This window comes from Larus michahellis, chromosome 6 (genome assembly GCF_964199755.1).
Source record: "Larus michahellis chromosome 6, bLarMic1.1, whole genome shotgun sequence".
Taxonomy (NCBI): domain Eukaryota; kingdom Metazoa; phylum Chordata; class Aves; order Charadriiformes; family Laridae; genus Larus; species Larus michahellis.
In genome coordinates this window covers 3443702-3459413 of record NC_133901.1, presented here as the reverse complement: position 1 = coordinate 3459413, position 15712 = coordinate 3443702, and the positions used below count along the sequence as shown (strand labels likewise).

The 15712-nt window shown below is 37.6% G+C and overlaps 1 protein-coding gene across 3 annotated transcripts in view; it reads left to right on the top strand.

The window, feature by feature from the left end:
- NAALADL2 (N-acetylated alpha-linked acidic dipeptidase like 2) overlaps positions 1 to 15712 on the top strand; it is a 503786-nt gene that overhangs the window by 357057 nt on the left and 131017 nt on the right. For all 3 annotated transcript variants that reach the window (XM_074591744.1, XM_074591745.1, XM_074591747.1), the window contains one exon: positions 11066 to 11209. In XM_074591744.1, coding sequence (XP_074447845.1) covers positions 11066 to 11209 — 144 coding nt within the window. The remainder of the gene's footprint in view (positions 1 to 11065; positions 11210 to 15712) is intronic.

Genomic DNA, 15712 nt, shown 5'->3' with positions numbered 1-15712 from the left:
TGTGAGTGCAGAAGAAGGTGGAGCCAGTTTCTTCTCCAGCGGTATTCAGGGAATGGAGGAGGGGCAACAGGCACAAACTGCAATACAGGAAATTCCCCTTAGGCCTAAGAAAAGCTATTTTATGGTGTGGGTGGTCAAGCACTGGGAGAGGTTGCCCAGAAAGATTTTGGCATGTGCTCGGAGATGCTCAAAACCTAACTGAACAGTGTCCTGGGCATCCTGCTCTAGTTGACTCTGCTTTGAGCATGTGACTTGTCCTTCACTGATCTCCACAGATCCCTTCCAAACTCAACTATTCTGTAGTTCTGACATTGCCCAGTCTGGTCTGTTTGTCCAGGGGCCATGAGCAGCCTTCATATAATATCTGGACAATGCCCCCTGTTTATGTTTCAGTCTTCTCTGGTAATTTTATATGAGACTATTATCTTTTCCAATGGGGATTATTTTCATAAATTTTGCAGATGATGGCATATTTGCAGTTCAGAGATCCAATATGGAAACTTGCTAATTTCTCTGAGGAGAAGCTTAACAGATGGCAGTCAAAAGAGAAAGCAAGGGAGTGTTTTGTTGTTTGTTTTGGGTGGTTTTTTTTTTGTGAGTGAAATGCTATTATCTACAGTTACGAACGAAGAACTTCAGAAACATTTTGCTGATGAGAAAACAAATGTGGCAAGGGGGAGCTACAGAGCTGCGCAGAATGAGAAGAGAAAGCAGTCCAGGATTTGACATTCATTAACCTAGTATAGAGACAAAAAGGAGAAAAAAAAATAACCAGTTCTGTACCCTAATACCGGAATGCAACATGCATAGAATTGTTACTTTAAATCAGAGTATTCATACAGAATAAAAGTAAATACCTCATACACCAGTCCAGGAATGTTCCATAATGTCAGCTGAACAGTAATCGTTACTGAGGTCTGAGTCAACAGAGCACATGTAAAGCAGCATTTTTTACATATGAGCCGACAGGGGACATGCTGTTGGTTTGCTACAACCCTTGCAGGAAAGAACCAAAAGTCTCTGCAGAAAGCTGATTCAATGTATGTGCTGTGATTCAGTATTTAAAATAGTCCTTGAGCTGACAAGGGGATTCTGGGTGCTTTTGACTCTGGTTAATCTAGTTGTATGTAGGCATTTGTCCATTAGGGTCCGACCTGTGATTAACATTTCATTTCTGATCAGTCATTACTCAACTATTGAATGATTATGATAAATTTACCAGTTAGTTCTTACATAAACCAGACTCTAAAACAGTAACTTTTTTTTTCCTGTGTGAGGATTGTATTATCAGGCTCTGATTTTTCAAATTTAAGGTGAGGTGATGCTCCCTTACAAATCAAAATACGAGCATTTTGTTTTAAAAATAAGACCCCTAGAGAAAATTGAAGCTATGAAGATTTTTTTATTTTTTTTTTAAAGCTGTAAGTCGCTTTTGAATTGATGTGCATATTTAAGTGTCATTCTGTGCCAGGGAACAGTGACTTTGTGTCCTAGCGGATAAGAGTATGCTCTGTAATGGTGGTTTGACAGTACAAGGCTTTGGGAGAAATTGGAGGAATTCCTGCCACCCCATCAGCCTCCTTGTCCCAGGTCACCTCCCGCTCTGCTGATTTATCTGTTAAGAGCACTGCCATGACATGGGTTGGGGAACTGATGTAGCTTTAAAGAACTTCAAGAAAGTTTGCTGCTCTGATTCATAGTGTGGCCACTGAAACAATTGTGCTGGCACAAGTAATGGCACTGCGGGGTCGGGAGAGGAGTAAGTAACAAGCTCTGGGAGAAGGGGGAGACTTCAGACCCTTGGATGACCCCGTATGTCATCAACCTGAAGCCAGAATGTGACTTTCCATGGTTTCAAACAAATATGGAAGAATAAATCAGAGATATATATTATTATAAGAAAAGCATAGCGTACCACACATAACATATGCAATTTTATTTCATGTTGTCCACCAAATATATACAGACAGCACGTGATTCTGAGTCATTGCAGTGTTCACTACGTGCTATAAACAAAATAATTGGTATCCTAAACCTGTCACTTTCAGTGTTTTCTTAGAGATTTTCTATTTCCATTCCATTCCTTGTAGAGTGTTATGGGGCTTTTATTATTTTTAATAACAATAAATCTCATTATTGTGGGTAAACAGGACTCCATGCTTGTTCATAACCAGAACAATGATGGCATATGTAACCTGATGTATATTCTGGCTGCTGCAAACATATTTCACCTAAAGCAAGACAGTTATTTTGCTATTTGTAGTCCTGATCATCACTGAAGGGAAGGAAATCTGTATCCGTGTCTCATTTTCGTTTGTTTTGTCTGTAGTGGCTATCACCAGTGTAGAAAAACAAGGTTTGTTTCTTGAGGGAACAAACTATAACACCAACCCATTAACTCTTGAATGTGCCCAAAGTTGCTTATTTCTTGAAGTGGTTAACAGGAAACATAATTCATACAGGAGGTGCTTTGTGCCGTATCTGTTAGTGTGACTTAATGGTCCCACTGTGGAGCAGGACGCTCGTGCTCGGTGGGTACCTGGATCCTCTTTGCAGGAGGGAGAGAAGTCTTTGGTTCTGTTGTGCAAACAAAAAGTAAACTGACCGATACTAGTTATTCCCTATTCTCATCTTCTTCAAAAATCACGGGAGAGATAATAAGCAGCCAATTATTATAACTAGCCATCAGCTGGAGAAAAGCTGCTTGCCCACTCAGAACAGGAGAGCTGCTGCATTATCATCATTGCTGTTTGTCTCACTGTGGGCTGCTACCAGACAGGAGAAGGAAACCAGTATCAGAAACGACGTAAGTCTGACTGGAATATGGCACTGCAGGTGGGAAAAAGGAGTTCTAAAATCTGAGTATTGTAACTTTCTTTTTTTAAAAGAAACGTCATTTACTTACCTTCGAGGTAAAAAGCATTATGGAAGCAGATGTAAAGTGCTTATGTTCAAGAATAAATGTGTATCTATGAACTATATTAGAAAATACAAAATATGGAATAGGTTTCGAATCACTTACATAGTACCTTACTCTTACATAATTTGATGTTTTCAAAATTCTTGTTTTCAAAAACAATTTAATATTTAAATCCAAACTTGCAGAAGCAGAATGTGGGATCCAATGACATTTTTTGTGACCATTCCAACAGAACAGGCCAAACTCATCCATAGCACAGCCACGGTCGGGGCCATAAACTTGAGCCAGGGCTGTACTTGACCCAGGGTATATAGGCAGATGGGGTGGAACCAAGTAGCGCTCAGACACAGACCAATGTATATTTTTTCAATGAAACTGATAACAAATTCCATAATGTGTTTGGCACTTGAATTCAAAATGTTCTATAGTATTTCAGTTTTATAAAGCCTCCTCTGTCAAGCGTAGTGCATCAGTTTGATTTGGGTTCCCTCATGCCCACGCACGTACATACACACTTCCCGGTTCAAGAACATCATAGAGTTAATAGTCTGGGAAATATGTTTTCTGGGAGCAGCAAATAGGTACATTTCAAACATAGACTTCCATAGGATTCATGAAGTAGTTTTTATCTCAGAAAAAGATTAAAAAAAAAAAAAAAGTCCAAGTATATGTCTGGTATTTAAGATTTTGGATTATGCAGTAATTCTGAACATCAGAGCAATCACTTCAAGCAGTTTTACTGAATTCCATTTGATTAATACCTCTACATATTTTAGGAAAATACAAAATATCAGTTAACAATAAATTTGTCATAGAATTATTTTATCACATTATGTTTGAATCTCTAATTTGGTGCAAAGACTTAAAGTTTAAGAAAGAATCGCAGTATTTATTTTTGCAGTCCTTAATGATACTTACTATCCAATATAAGACTCAGATAACATGGTTGCAGCACTTGTAGTCGATTTGTTACGTAGCTAATGTTTTCGAGTGTTTCCATTGTTTTTAGCCCTGATTATTCCCCCCCACACACACTCTTATGTTGTGAAGCACCTATGTTCTTAAATGTAATGAAGACAGAAGATGCTGAGCAGATGGTTTGGCATCAGGAATACCTCAAATAGGATCCAAAATTAAATACCAAAGTTTTGAAGGTGCTGGTTTGAATTCAGCGTGCATGCAAAGAACAAATTGTGCAGAAACTGAAATTTATGATTTTGGGGGTTTTTTTAAATAAGTTTATTTTTCAAGTATTGACGGCTGTTTATTTTTTGTCTTACAACCCATACAACTTCTTTCAACCCTTTGAACATCTACCATCACTGTCAAAAGGCTGGACAGTAGCTTGTACGTCCCATGGCCCAGGCTGCTGTCAGTGGAGACTGACTTTCAGTTCCGTAGTGAGACAAGCACCTGCTAACACAGGAAGAACTGAGAATTACCTTGTCCTTTCTCCCCGGTTACATTCCATTGTTACGAGGACATAAGAATGTTTTAGCTATTTGTAATATGTGGCAGAATTGCTCTTTCTTTTCCGTAGAGGTTACACTATTGTAGGATATGTAAAAAGGAAAAAAATTACTTCCATGTCAATTGGTGTAGAAGTGTTATGTAATTTTGCCCTGTTTTGGCGACTTCTGTGTCGTTTTAATTATTAGCCACTGTAACAAGCTCTGTGGAAAGGGGGATTCAAAAAGGTGAGAGTATTGTGAGGAGGTTTTTGGTTTGCTTTTTTCTTTTATTCTTGCCATTTTATTAAATATTTTTAGAAGGGAACGGGGGATTAATGAGATGTTTTTGCATCAGTGTGTCAAAGCAGTTTTGGTTTTACAAAGTCAATGTGTTGCTTTTTATTGTATTTATCTTAAAAAGAAGCAAGACTGACGGTATTTTTAAAGTACATTAAGTAGGCATTAAGACAAGAGTGATTTGCGCTAAGACGGGAGTGACATTTTTTTCTCTTTCATAATGGTTAAGCACATTTCATTGAGGGGGGAGAGATGACAACAGGTTGTAGAGGTATATTTTCTTCTTGTATCAACTATAGAATTTCTGGTTTTATTTTTAAGGCCAACAGAAATCTGTTTAAAGAGACAGTCTTGGGTAATATATACTCAGATTTCATCCACTCCGTTGCCAAAATGTGATGTAAACAGAATACTGTGAATGCACTTTGTAAAGCAAAACAATATCTCTATAGTGTTATGTATTTTTATGTATACATCGATGAATATATGGTCTTGTTAACTCTTGGGAGTTTATCACAGATGGTGGGATATCTTTGTTTTTATTCTAAACTCTTTTTGTTAACTCTTGATGTCAGGAGTATGTGGAATTTTTTTAAAAGTGTTTTTAAAGAAGTCTCTTTATCCATCACCAATGCAAAGAAAAAGTTGAAAATGTCTTTCACATACTTTCCAAGTATTCCCAGTAACTTATTTTCCTTCTAGGTGATCCTCACTGCCTTTTAAGTTCTATGTTTTCTATAAGTGTGCGTAAACCTTTTATAGGCACGGCCGCCTTTCTTAGCCATATCTCAAATCAGTACATAGTTCTAAGCATCCCTTGTCATTTGTGAATCATGCCTGCTGAAATGCAAGCTGCCACAATGCTGTTGTCATCGGCAGAACAGTTCATCATCTCATGCTTCGTTGCCTGTAAAGCTGCTTTGAAAGCCCTGACTTGGGGCTGCTGTTAAAATCCCTCGTTGCAGAATTTCAAAGTTATTTTTTTACAGAAGAGAAGCAAATGTCTTTCTTTTCCTTCGTATTACTACCAGTGGCTAGTGAAACAATGTACTTCAAAACTGACATATGTTCCACACTGTAATTCTACTGGATAATTCATAGAGAACTGAATGAAGACATAGCAGGAAACTGCTTGTTACCACTTCAACTCCATAAGCATCTGCTCCAGGTTCTGCTCTTCTCTGGACTAACTATATTTTTCTATACCAGTTCTTTTTCTTATCCTTGCTGATATTTTTACCTTATACTTTCAAGATACTAAGTCTAAAGCTATGGTGTTCTCCTTCCCATTAATGAAATCCGTTCTGACCTCCATTTTAAGGACCGTAGGGTGATCAGCACCATTTTCTTTGCTTTAGAGAGATGGATGACATCGTATGCAGAAAACACGTATCTGACTTTGAAAGTCCAAACACTGAGCAGATGTGGGGCTTTCCCAGAGTTTCCTGTTCATAAGTGCTTAGAGAACAGCACCAGTTTTTCCGCGTCAGCAATCTCACTGTATTCATTTACAGCAAGAAGTGACAGTCAGTAGCAGTTTATTTTTCTTCCCATGTTGAAAGAGAAAATTTAGGAAGGAAAAAAATATGTCAGTGACTTTGTGAGGTGTAGCAGTTGGGAGCATTTTATGTCACGGGTTAGAGGGGATGTGTATTCTAAGAATCTGCTTGAACCAACTCCTGCAATTTCATATGAGTCTGACGATACTCATACTAATAGTGCCATTGAAAAGTATTGTAGGAAGTCAGTAAGATTTGTCTTGGGAAAAGGTGTTACTTTATGGAACTATTCATTGAAAGAGCAACGTGCAAAACCCGCAGCAACAAAAAAACCCCTCAAATCTTGCAGTATAATGCACCAACATGGCAGTGCAAGTCTTGTCTAGCAGTACTAATGGTGAAGGCTTAATTGATGGCTGCTTTTTGAGTCGAAGAGTCATGCCTGTCTTAAAAATGCTGCTCATGGACAGTATTGGAAGCAGCTGTAGCTGAAGATGTAATGAAATAGCTGCTGCATAGCAGAATTATTATGATTAATAGTAGTGATGTGGTTTTAGTACCCAGAGCCACCAATCAGCTGGTGGAGTCTCCCTGTAGTAGGTCCCTTTCAGTCTGGGCATGTGGTTAGATGTAAGTCAGGAAAACCACAGATAAACTGATTTTGCAGGGACGTATAAAGGAATCATTGTGGTTAGCTTCATGAGAACCAGAGGAAGCCTACCAGCTGCTGAACGTATCAGCAAAGTTGGGGGGGAAGCTGTATACAAGTTCAAAGCGCAAATAATACAAATGTCTATGATGTGTCAGTTTATACGTCTTTGTTTTTCTGATGGTTAATACAAGATTGAGTGTTGACAAAGGGCAGTGCAGAGGAAATGCTGGGAATGTGTCAATGGCAGAATACCTCTTTCACAGAAATGCAGTGAACTAACTGTTCACTTTGGGCAATTGAACGACAGAAGCATCTTATTTGACCAAACGCACTTTGTTCTGTCTTTTATGCTCTAATTTTCCCTCATCCTGTGCTGTGAATTCCTGGTTGGAGTGTCTATTCTCAGCATAAAACTGTTTGTCAAACTTCTATTAAGCTTAAGGTGAAGAATTAATGAGCCATTCACTTCCGATATTTCAAAACTAATACTGCTCTATTATTAATGCCGCAGAAAGTCAAAGATGTGGGTATGTACAATTATGGTTCAGTGTTCAGTCAGGCTGCTTTTTTTCTGTATTTTGGTGGGTACATCATTAAAACAGTGTTTCAGGTCATAGAATGAATTATTTTAATGAATTTTATCAGTAAACTTTTTAGACAGTTTTATTTAGTAACTTTTTGTTTTATCAGATCTTGTCAGAGACTGACTTTAATAACCAGGTAACGATGAAATACAATATTCTGTCCAATCTTTCTCTGAATCTGGAATTTAAATAAAAATGAACAGAAATGTGATTCTTATGGCACAAACTTTTTAGAGAAAAATAAATAAAAGCCTAACTGCATAATACTGAAGAATCTGTGGGTAAAGCAATATTCTTTTGACTGGAGAAGCATGCGGTTGTGACTAACTCTCTTCTGTTTCATGTGCTCTGATTTTTTCAGCTTTGACAAAAGTTATTGAAGTGATGGTAAAATTGTACTTCAACTCAGAATTGAGTGGCATATGGTACACAAGTATTTCTGCCAAATTCTTCCAGTAAAAACTTTTCAGAAAGCTCAGAGTGTGTTATCAATGCCAGTAAGTTAAGTGATAGAACACTATAAAACGCTAGGTTACACGCGTGTATCCCAGACTGCGCAGTGTGGAAACTGATGCTCAAGGTTTGTGGTTGTGTTGAAGAAGAAAACACAAAACACAGTCATTGCGAAAGTGGAAGTGTAGTCCTCGCTTTCTATGAAGAAACTTTCTAAAGATTCCCTCTCCTTGTTCTCCTAAAATTAACTTAATAGTTGATGAACGTATTTTTCTTCCTGCATTCCGGTATGTTCTCTAGAGTCTTTCTTAAACCAATAGCGAGTTTAGGCCTGGCATGGTTAGATTCTTAGTCTTGTGTAGAGGAGGGAATTCTGTTTCTTGGAAGATTTTCATGCTATAAAACTGAATTTTCTTATAAGCAAAATCTCAAATTTAAGTAATTCTCGAAGCATTTGTTGTGCTCACAGATCCTGAAAACACTACGTGCTCCCTGGAGTTTGGCATCCAGCGGGGGAAGAGCAAGCAAAAATCTCGCAAAGTTCTGTCGATATGTTAGTTTCTTTATGAAGTTGCACCACGCTATTTTGCAATTGGTACAGCACCAAGCCCATGGGTATTTAAAAACTGAATGATTGTGCTTTAACTAGTAGCCCTGGAAGTCTCCAGATTTTTCACTGTGCACTGTGTTTTACTGGGGAGATCGGTCTTCAGTCTTTTACTTTTGAATCCTGATCGTGACGCAGATAGCTTTCCTCAGTCTCCTAAACAAGCTACTCTCAAGGCAACTAAGCAAGGGCTGGCAGAGGGAAAGGAACTCTTACTTTTTTTTCCTTAAAGCATTTTTTAATATTAATTCCAATACTGCTTTTTTTTGTAAATAGTTCAGGAAGTTCAATTACTAGAGCACCACATAGAAATCAGGCCTGGAAAAGATGTCAAGAGGTCATCTAATCTAGCACCTTCCCTCAGGGAGGGGATCAGCCATATCTACGTCACTCCTGACAGATGTTTGTTTAATCTTTTCTTTGAAAATATTTCAGTTGTAAAGATTTTACCACTTGCCTAGGCAAGTCTTTATGAATTCCTGCTATTAGAAGGCTTTTCTTCCAGGTACCTTAATTTTTCCTCTCTATATTTTAACTCCCTTTCTATATTTTAAATGTTTTTTAATTTTTTTTTTCTTTTTTTCTTTTTAATCCCATACTTCAAACCCCATCTTATATTGTGAAATGATTCGGTTTTAAACTTGGGAGGTTTTCTCGTGTGAGTCGTTCTCAAAAGTGTATCTTTCACAGTTTATTCAGGTGTGAAGCTCAAGTTGTGGGCCGATGGAGAAAGGAGAGATGCTTTTCATCTGCAAGGTTTGAGCTTGGTTTCGCCTGTAATACAGTCTGCAGATTGACAAACAATAGACAGAAAACAATGTCTTAATATCTCTGAAGGACATTTTAGGATTCTGATTCCAGAAACAGACTCTCAGACGTTGAGCAAACTGATTTTTCTGTCAATTTACTGAAGTAACAACTTTTCAACCCCCCGACTTCAATAAGACAAAACTTATTCTAAATTATCGTGTTTTGAACCAGTGTCACCTTTCCATTTAAAAATCTGTCTGATTCTTTCAAAGTCAAGACTGATAACATTTTCAATGTGTATTAATGGTGAACAAAAAAAAAAAAAAGGAGGATGCTTCTGGATTTTTTTATATTGTGGTTCAATAACAACACTCCTGTTAGTAATTTTGTGGACATTTATTAGAACGTGTGTTGCTGATTTCTGATAGCTTCTTCACTTTGTGGTTGTAGTCACACAGAATGTAAAGGATGCCTTCTGGTTGTAAAAGAACTCCATGTCAACAGAAGATGTGGTATCTGTTTTATAGAGGTCTCGCGGAGGCGCCTTGTATTCTGAATCTCTAGCTGGAAGTTGGGAAACGATTCAGTACGGGCAGGTATATCGGAAGGCTTTTAGAGTTTTGCAGGTTGTTCTAGAGCTGTTTTCTGCCCCCTGCTATGGACCTCCTCTCGTTTTCTGTGGTGAGCTTTTTGTCTGCAAGAATATTCTTGCTCTCCATAGGAAGAGATGATGCCTTTATTAGGCCAGCTGAAATAATTGAGAAAAACAGATGAGCATCTTGTCCTGAAGTGCTTCAGAGCATTTCCATGTGCAGAGTTTGCTTTTTTTTTTTCCCAGTTCTGTCAGTTGGTCTCCCAAAATATCTCATCTCATCAGAAATCTTCCCATGCTTAAATGTTGGACAGTCTGGAAAACACTTTTTTCAGTTGAAGGGAGATTTTAAGATGTGAGGTTTGTGTTGTGGCTTCTTAAGATATTAAAGCTGTAAATGAAGTATTCTGATGCTTTCTGATCTGTACCTTCTTCCACTTGACATGTCGGTTTAGTACACTCTTACTCCAGACCTCTTTCGGCTGAGCCTTCAACCTTCTATCACAGAAATACCCCTGCATTTATAAAATAAATAGTCGCCTTAGCTGCTTTGAACCCACTTTGAGGCAATGAGATGATCAGATTATATTCTTTAAAAGACGAAGGTGTGTATCATTTTCAGGCTTTTTGGTATATGCAAGGAAGCACATCTCATCAAGTTGCCAGTATGTCGTCAATGTGCAACTTCTGCGGTGTGTTTCTTGTCAAATTTTTCACAAAAGCTTGTTTGTGTGATAGCTCACCCCTTGAACAGTTTTAGTGTGAAGCAGCACAATTTCTGTAGAACTTAAACATTTTGGCATCCCTAGCAAAACGAGCAGCCATATGAGCGGTAGCATCGTTCAGTGCAGATAGATACTAAGATGTAAATTCAGGCTGTTTAAATGTCTGCTCTTCCCTGTAATGCTGTGTTCAGTTCTTAGCTCAATTTGAAAGTTTTTTGATCAGTATTTCTATTTTTCATTGATTCTTTTAACTACATACCAATTAGATTTGTTGTGTTGTGTCACACTCTTTGACAGTTTCTTTCTTGTGGAACTGTTCCCCAAATACTATGACATGTACGTGTAATTTAGTGGCACATGTTCTTGAAGGATTTATTTTTTTTTTTCCAGTCAGGTAAGTACAAAATAATGACTGCTTATCTATATCAGTTGGTTTAAGCTGTATTGTAGATATTTGTTTATTTTGTTTTGTTGATGCAGAAGAGAAATCTTCTAATTTTCATTTACTAAATTGCTTTTCTCTTTTTAATTTAAGATGGAAGCTACAGACAAAATCGGCTGAACCTCACAACACTGTTAGTACAACCAATTTCTGCAGTGCTTGCCAAAAAACTTGTTTCTTTACCTGAGGACGTTGTCCAAACAGATAGATGCATACCCCTCCAAATGCCAGCTACAGGTAATGCTTTTTAAATAATCTTTTCTTCTAACTATGAAATGTTCTTCAAGGACTCCATTTTCTATAACTGTAAATAACGAAGAGGTTTAACTGATTATGATTTTTTTTGCTTAGCAGCTTTCTAGAAGAGACTATGAACAATTTAAAAATTATCCTCCCAAAATTTGATAGATGGAAGTTTTGGTTAAAAGGAAAAAAAAAAAAAAAAGGTCTTTAGTGTAAGGCATTAGGCTGTAATTCTTAATATTGACTCAAAAACCCCTCTGTCTAGATACCATCACAGGGAGATTTTGTTAGTGCTGCAGTAGGGTTAGGCCTTGTTGTCCTACTAAGAATATGATTTTAACACTAAGGTGCCAGTAGCGGTATTAAAATTATTCTGTGTCTTTTTTCTGCCTCTGGGATAATAATACTATAATTCTAACCAGTGATACGTCTTTCTGTGGTCCTTAATTTGTATCTGCTATAGAATAAACAATGTATTGTTGTCTGAACCTTCAGGCACCTTTTCCTCCACGTTTCATGGAGGAAAACGGTCATCATGATAAGAACAAAATACCTTGAGTAGAGCTAGATGTAATGAAAGAATGCATTCAGAGTATCTCTTCCGAGGTAATGCCGTTAGCAAAGTCATACAGAGTATAGCTTGAACAAACTCATTGCTGATGCGGGGAAGAAAAGAGAGAATAGAGTCTTCCAGCAAAGATGCTGTACAGTGTTTCAGTGAAGGAAGGAACACCTTCCAGATAATGTTCCAGATGGGGTGCATGTTTAAACTTTAATTCTGTCTTGATTTTTGTTTTGTACTGGTCTGTCTTTCACCAGAAAAAAATGCAGAAAAAATGGTATATTTTATTATAATGCCTGTTTAAATGAATTGATTTGAAGCAGTGGTCTTGGAAGGGGGAGACAAATTAAGTTAACCACTGTATGCTGTGAAGAGAACAGTAAAAGCAAATTTTAAGGGCAACGATTGTACTATTGCATATGTGCTCTATCACTCGTTTATTGCTTTTGGAAAGTTACTCTGCAATAGGAATACAATACAAGAAGTCATAAAAAGGGTTGATTAATTTTATGGCTTGTGTTAGCATTTGTAGATATGCATACTAAAAAGAAAGGGCGAAGGACCTCATGCTTCATGGCTTAAGCTGTTGAGGTTAGGCAGGACTGTTGCTCTTCATCAATGGCTGATATTTTAAAGATGAGCTGATCTTCCCCACAACCAGTAGACAAAGACTATATAAACAGGAAAAGGTCATTTTGGAAGGAACAGGTGCTTAACCATTCCAGGTAGGATGCGTGAAGCTTGCTAGTGTTGTAGGAATTGTCAACAGCTGAAGCGCCTAAAGGAAAGCATGAATTTGGGCTGGCAAATGATACTTATTTTAGCAAGATAAAGGGCTGCACTGTCTGTTTCTCAGAAAGCTTTGTGTGGAGGCTGCAGGACAAAATCACCTAAAGGGCAGCTTATTCTGCTCTTTCTGTGACAGGTGTAGCATGTCTGTTTTGATTCCCTGAGAAGGCAGGAATTCTGTGGGGTGGAAAATTTCTGGAAAGAAAGAATATTCCAAGCTAGCAGTCTACTAAGAGCCAGTCCATGTCCGGCTTACTCTGGGTGAACGCAACAGCTTGTGTTTGATTTCATGTAAAGCTTCTGAACCGCAGTAATCCATGTGGGATTTTTTTAAAAAAATTCTTAATTTACTGCACAAGTAGGGTCTATAATAAGAAGCCTTGAGTAATTCTATAACGCATTATGATATATTTGCCTTGAAATAATGGTGAAACTGTAGATGTGCCGGAGCATACGGTGTGCTGAAGTGTTCAGTAGCAGCCTTAATGGAAGAGATAAGACTGGTCTCATGATAAGAAATCTTGTATAACTAGTTAATAATAGTAATAGCTAAAGAGAAAATGCTGAGCAGAGCAATGCATATGAGAACAGCGAAGGCTGAATTTGCAGTCTTCCTGTTGATTTGAAGAAGCTTAAGAGAGATTTCACTTCTGACGTAGAACTCATCACTTATCTGCCAAAAGAGGTGAATGAGCAATTCAGATGATTGGTTGGCTTAAAATTTGTTAGAATAAAATGATCATCATTCTCTCATCAGTATGTTTCAAAAAGCTGAACAGCAAATTCATCAGTAATGATTAAACATTTATATATAGTTTTCTCACATTGCCTCTTTTTTCCCTTAGCCTTGCAATTTTCAAGAGACATAATGTGACAGAGAGAATGGGAGGATATGGAGAGAAACGTCTGAGATATATCGAATAGTGAGAATTGAAGTTAGTTATTAGTTTTGTGTTAGTTGAAGTTAGCAATTAGATTTGCTTTTTGGTTAGTATTGTGCATTGTTGTTAATCCTCATTAATCTGAAATTCTGTGCTCCCATGAACTTTTTCCAAAAAAGGGGCAATTAGGAGGCATTTAAGAGTGGAGTTTTGTAGAGAAGCTGTACGCTTCTGAAGCTTTCTTTTTTTACATAATATTACTAGGACATTTGCTAGAACACTGTGAAGATTGCCGTAAAACTAAAGCACTCCTGTAAACATAAATGAAGAAAGTCCGGCTGTGTTGCAGTAAACTTTCTTTGCTGTTTGTTATCTGCCAGTTGGTAGCTTTCAGTCACGTGCAACTCATCCCTTTTCAGTGAATCTCTTGAGTATTTAAAATAATTCCGTCTAGTGGAATTTAATTTACAAAGTGTTCCTCACCACTAATGACCATATACGTTGATGTTAAATGGAAGTTTGGTAGCCTGGAAGTCTCATCGTCAAAACCACTAGAGATAGATATCTGATTTTTCTCTTTGCCTTTAAGTGTGAATTTTCATATTCATATGACTTGCATCTGAGAAGACAGAAAATGAGAAAGATCCAGGATTTCACTAGTGATCAGTCTCCAGCTGTCTGTGGCAGAAGGGCAGACCTGAGGATTTCATAGATCAACTTGCATGATTAAATAGCTTTCATTGTCATATGGTACATAAGGGAAAAGGTGCTCTATTTTTCAGAGGATGAATGGAACCCCGAGGAATTTGAGTTCCCAGAGTTGTAAATAGGGAGATCCAAGGGATATTGTCTGAAGGGGTCTCAGCTGAGATCCTCTCTAGAATTTAGAGGAAACTAGATAACATGGTATATGAGGAAATGTGTTCACATGGCTAAGTAGACATTTAAATTAACAGGAAACAATAAGTAAAATAAAAATTGTTTTTAACAGTGAGAAGATAGAGATTGTCACCAACAGAGACAGATTTGTGCTGGGAAGTGTTCAAGTTATTCATAAATGGCTATGAGTAAAGGTCCTTTTCCCTCCTTCCTCTTCAGCCACAGAATATTGTGCATGCTAAAAATATACACGAGTCAAAAATTTACATGAGTTTAAAAATTCACTGAGGAAAAAAACAATCAAAAGAGTTTAAACACACACACAGACACCCCTTCACCTCTCCTCCTTGGCTAAGTAACTTTCAAGTCACTGGAGGGCACAATAATGTCTTAGGAAAGAATCACTGTACGTTCATCCTATTCTTATGTTCTTCTCCATATACGTGTTGTTGGTCACTCTTGGAGATAAGGGCTGGATGGCCAGCTGGTCTGACCTAGCATGCCTGAGCAGTCTGACTCCAGTTACAGGAAGTATAATGCAAGCAGTTATGCACTGATCTCACTTAAAGGCTTCTAAGTTTCTTTAACCTACTGATATTTAAATCCAGCCCTATTTCTCTCTTTGTCTGGATCAACCAAGGTCACTGAGGGTGTATTTTCAGAAAATATCGGTACAGTTAGCATACACAGAAGGTGATCCCATTTCTTATGAGCTCTTAATGCCTTTTGCTGTGAAGTAGGTGTAGTTATTTATATTTTCACTTAAAAAATAGTAAAACCAAAGTATGTATAGTTTGAGTAACTCAGTGATACCAAGCACTAGGTGAATAATACAGCCAGGTAGAGAAAGACTCCCAGCATTCTGCTATAGCTAGTAAAATGACTCAGATCAAAATGCTTTTTAGGTAAAATCTTTTGATCTTTTGTAACCTTTTTTAGCCTACAGAATGCAGTTATTGATCAATACTGAATAATGTTAATGACTGCAACGCAAAACTCAATTGCTGCAAACAAATCCACATCCTCCACCAGAAAAGCTGAGAGTGGAAGAGATAAGCAGAAGTGACTGTTACTGGAAAGGTTTGTAGCAGAACACAAAGAAGAATTTTTGTAAGACTTTGGACATCTCTTTTGTACAATTCGACATGTCAGATGGTCATTATACTGAGTTTTATAGTCAACTCTGATCATGTGAAATTTGAATAATGAATTATAAGAAAGGAAGAGTCCTTTAGTTTCCATGTTATATGATCATTGTCCAGGACAAATAAAGTTCTACGCCAAGTGCTGCCCTAGTGCAAATCAAGCCTGTTTAGTTTTTAGTTGGAAGAAGGGCATGAAAAGATAAAAGATACATATATCCTCCTATTAGGCTACAGCCTCGTG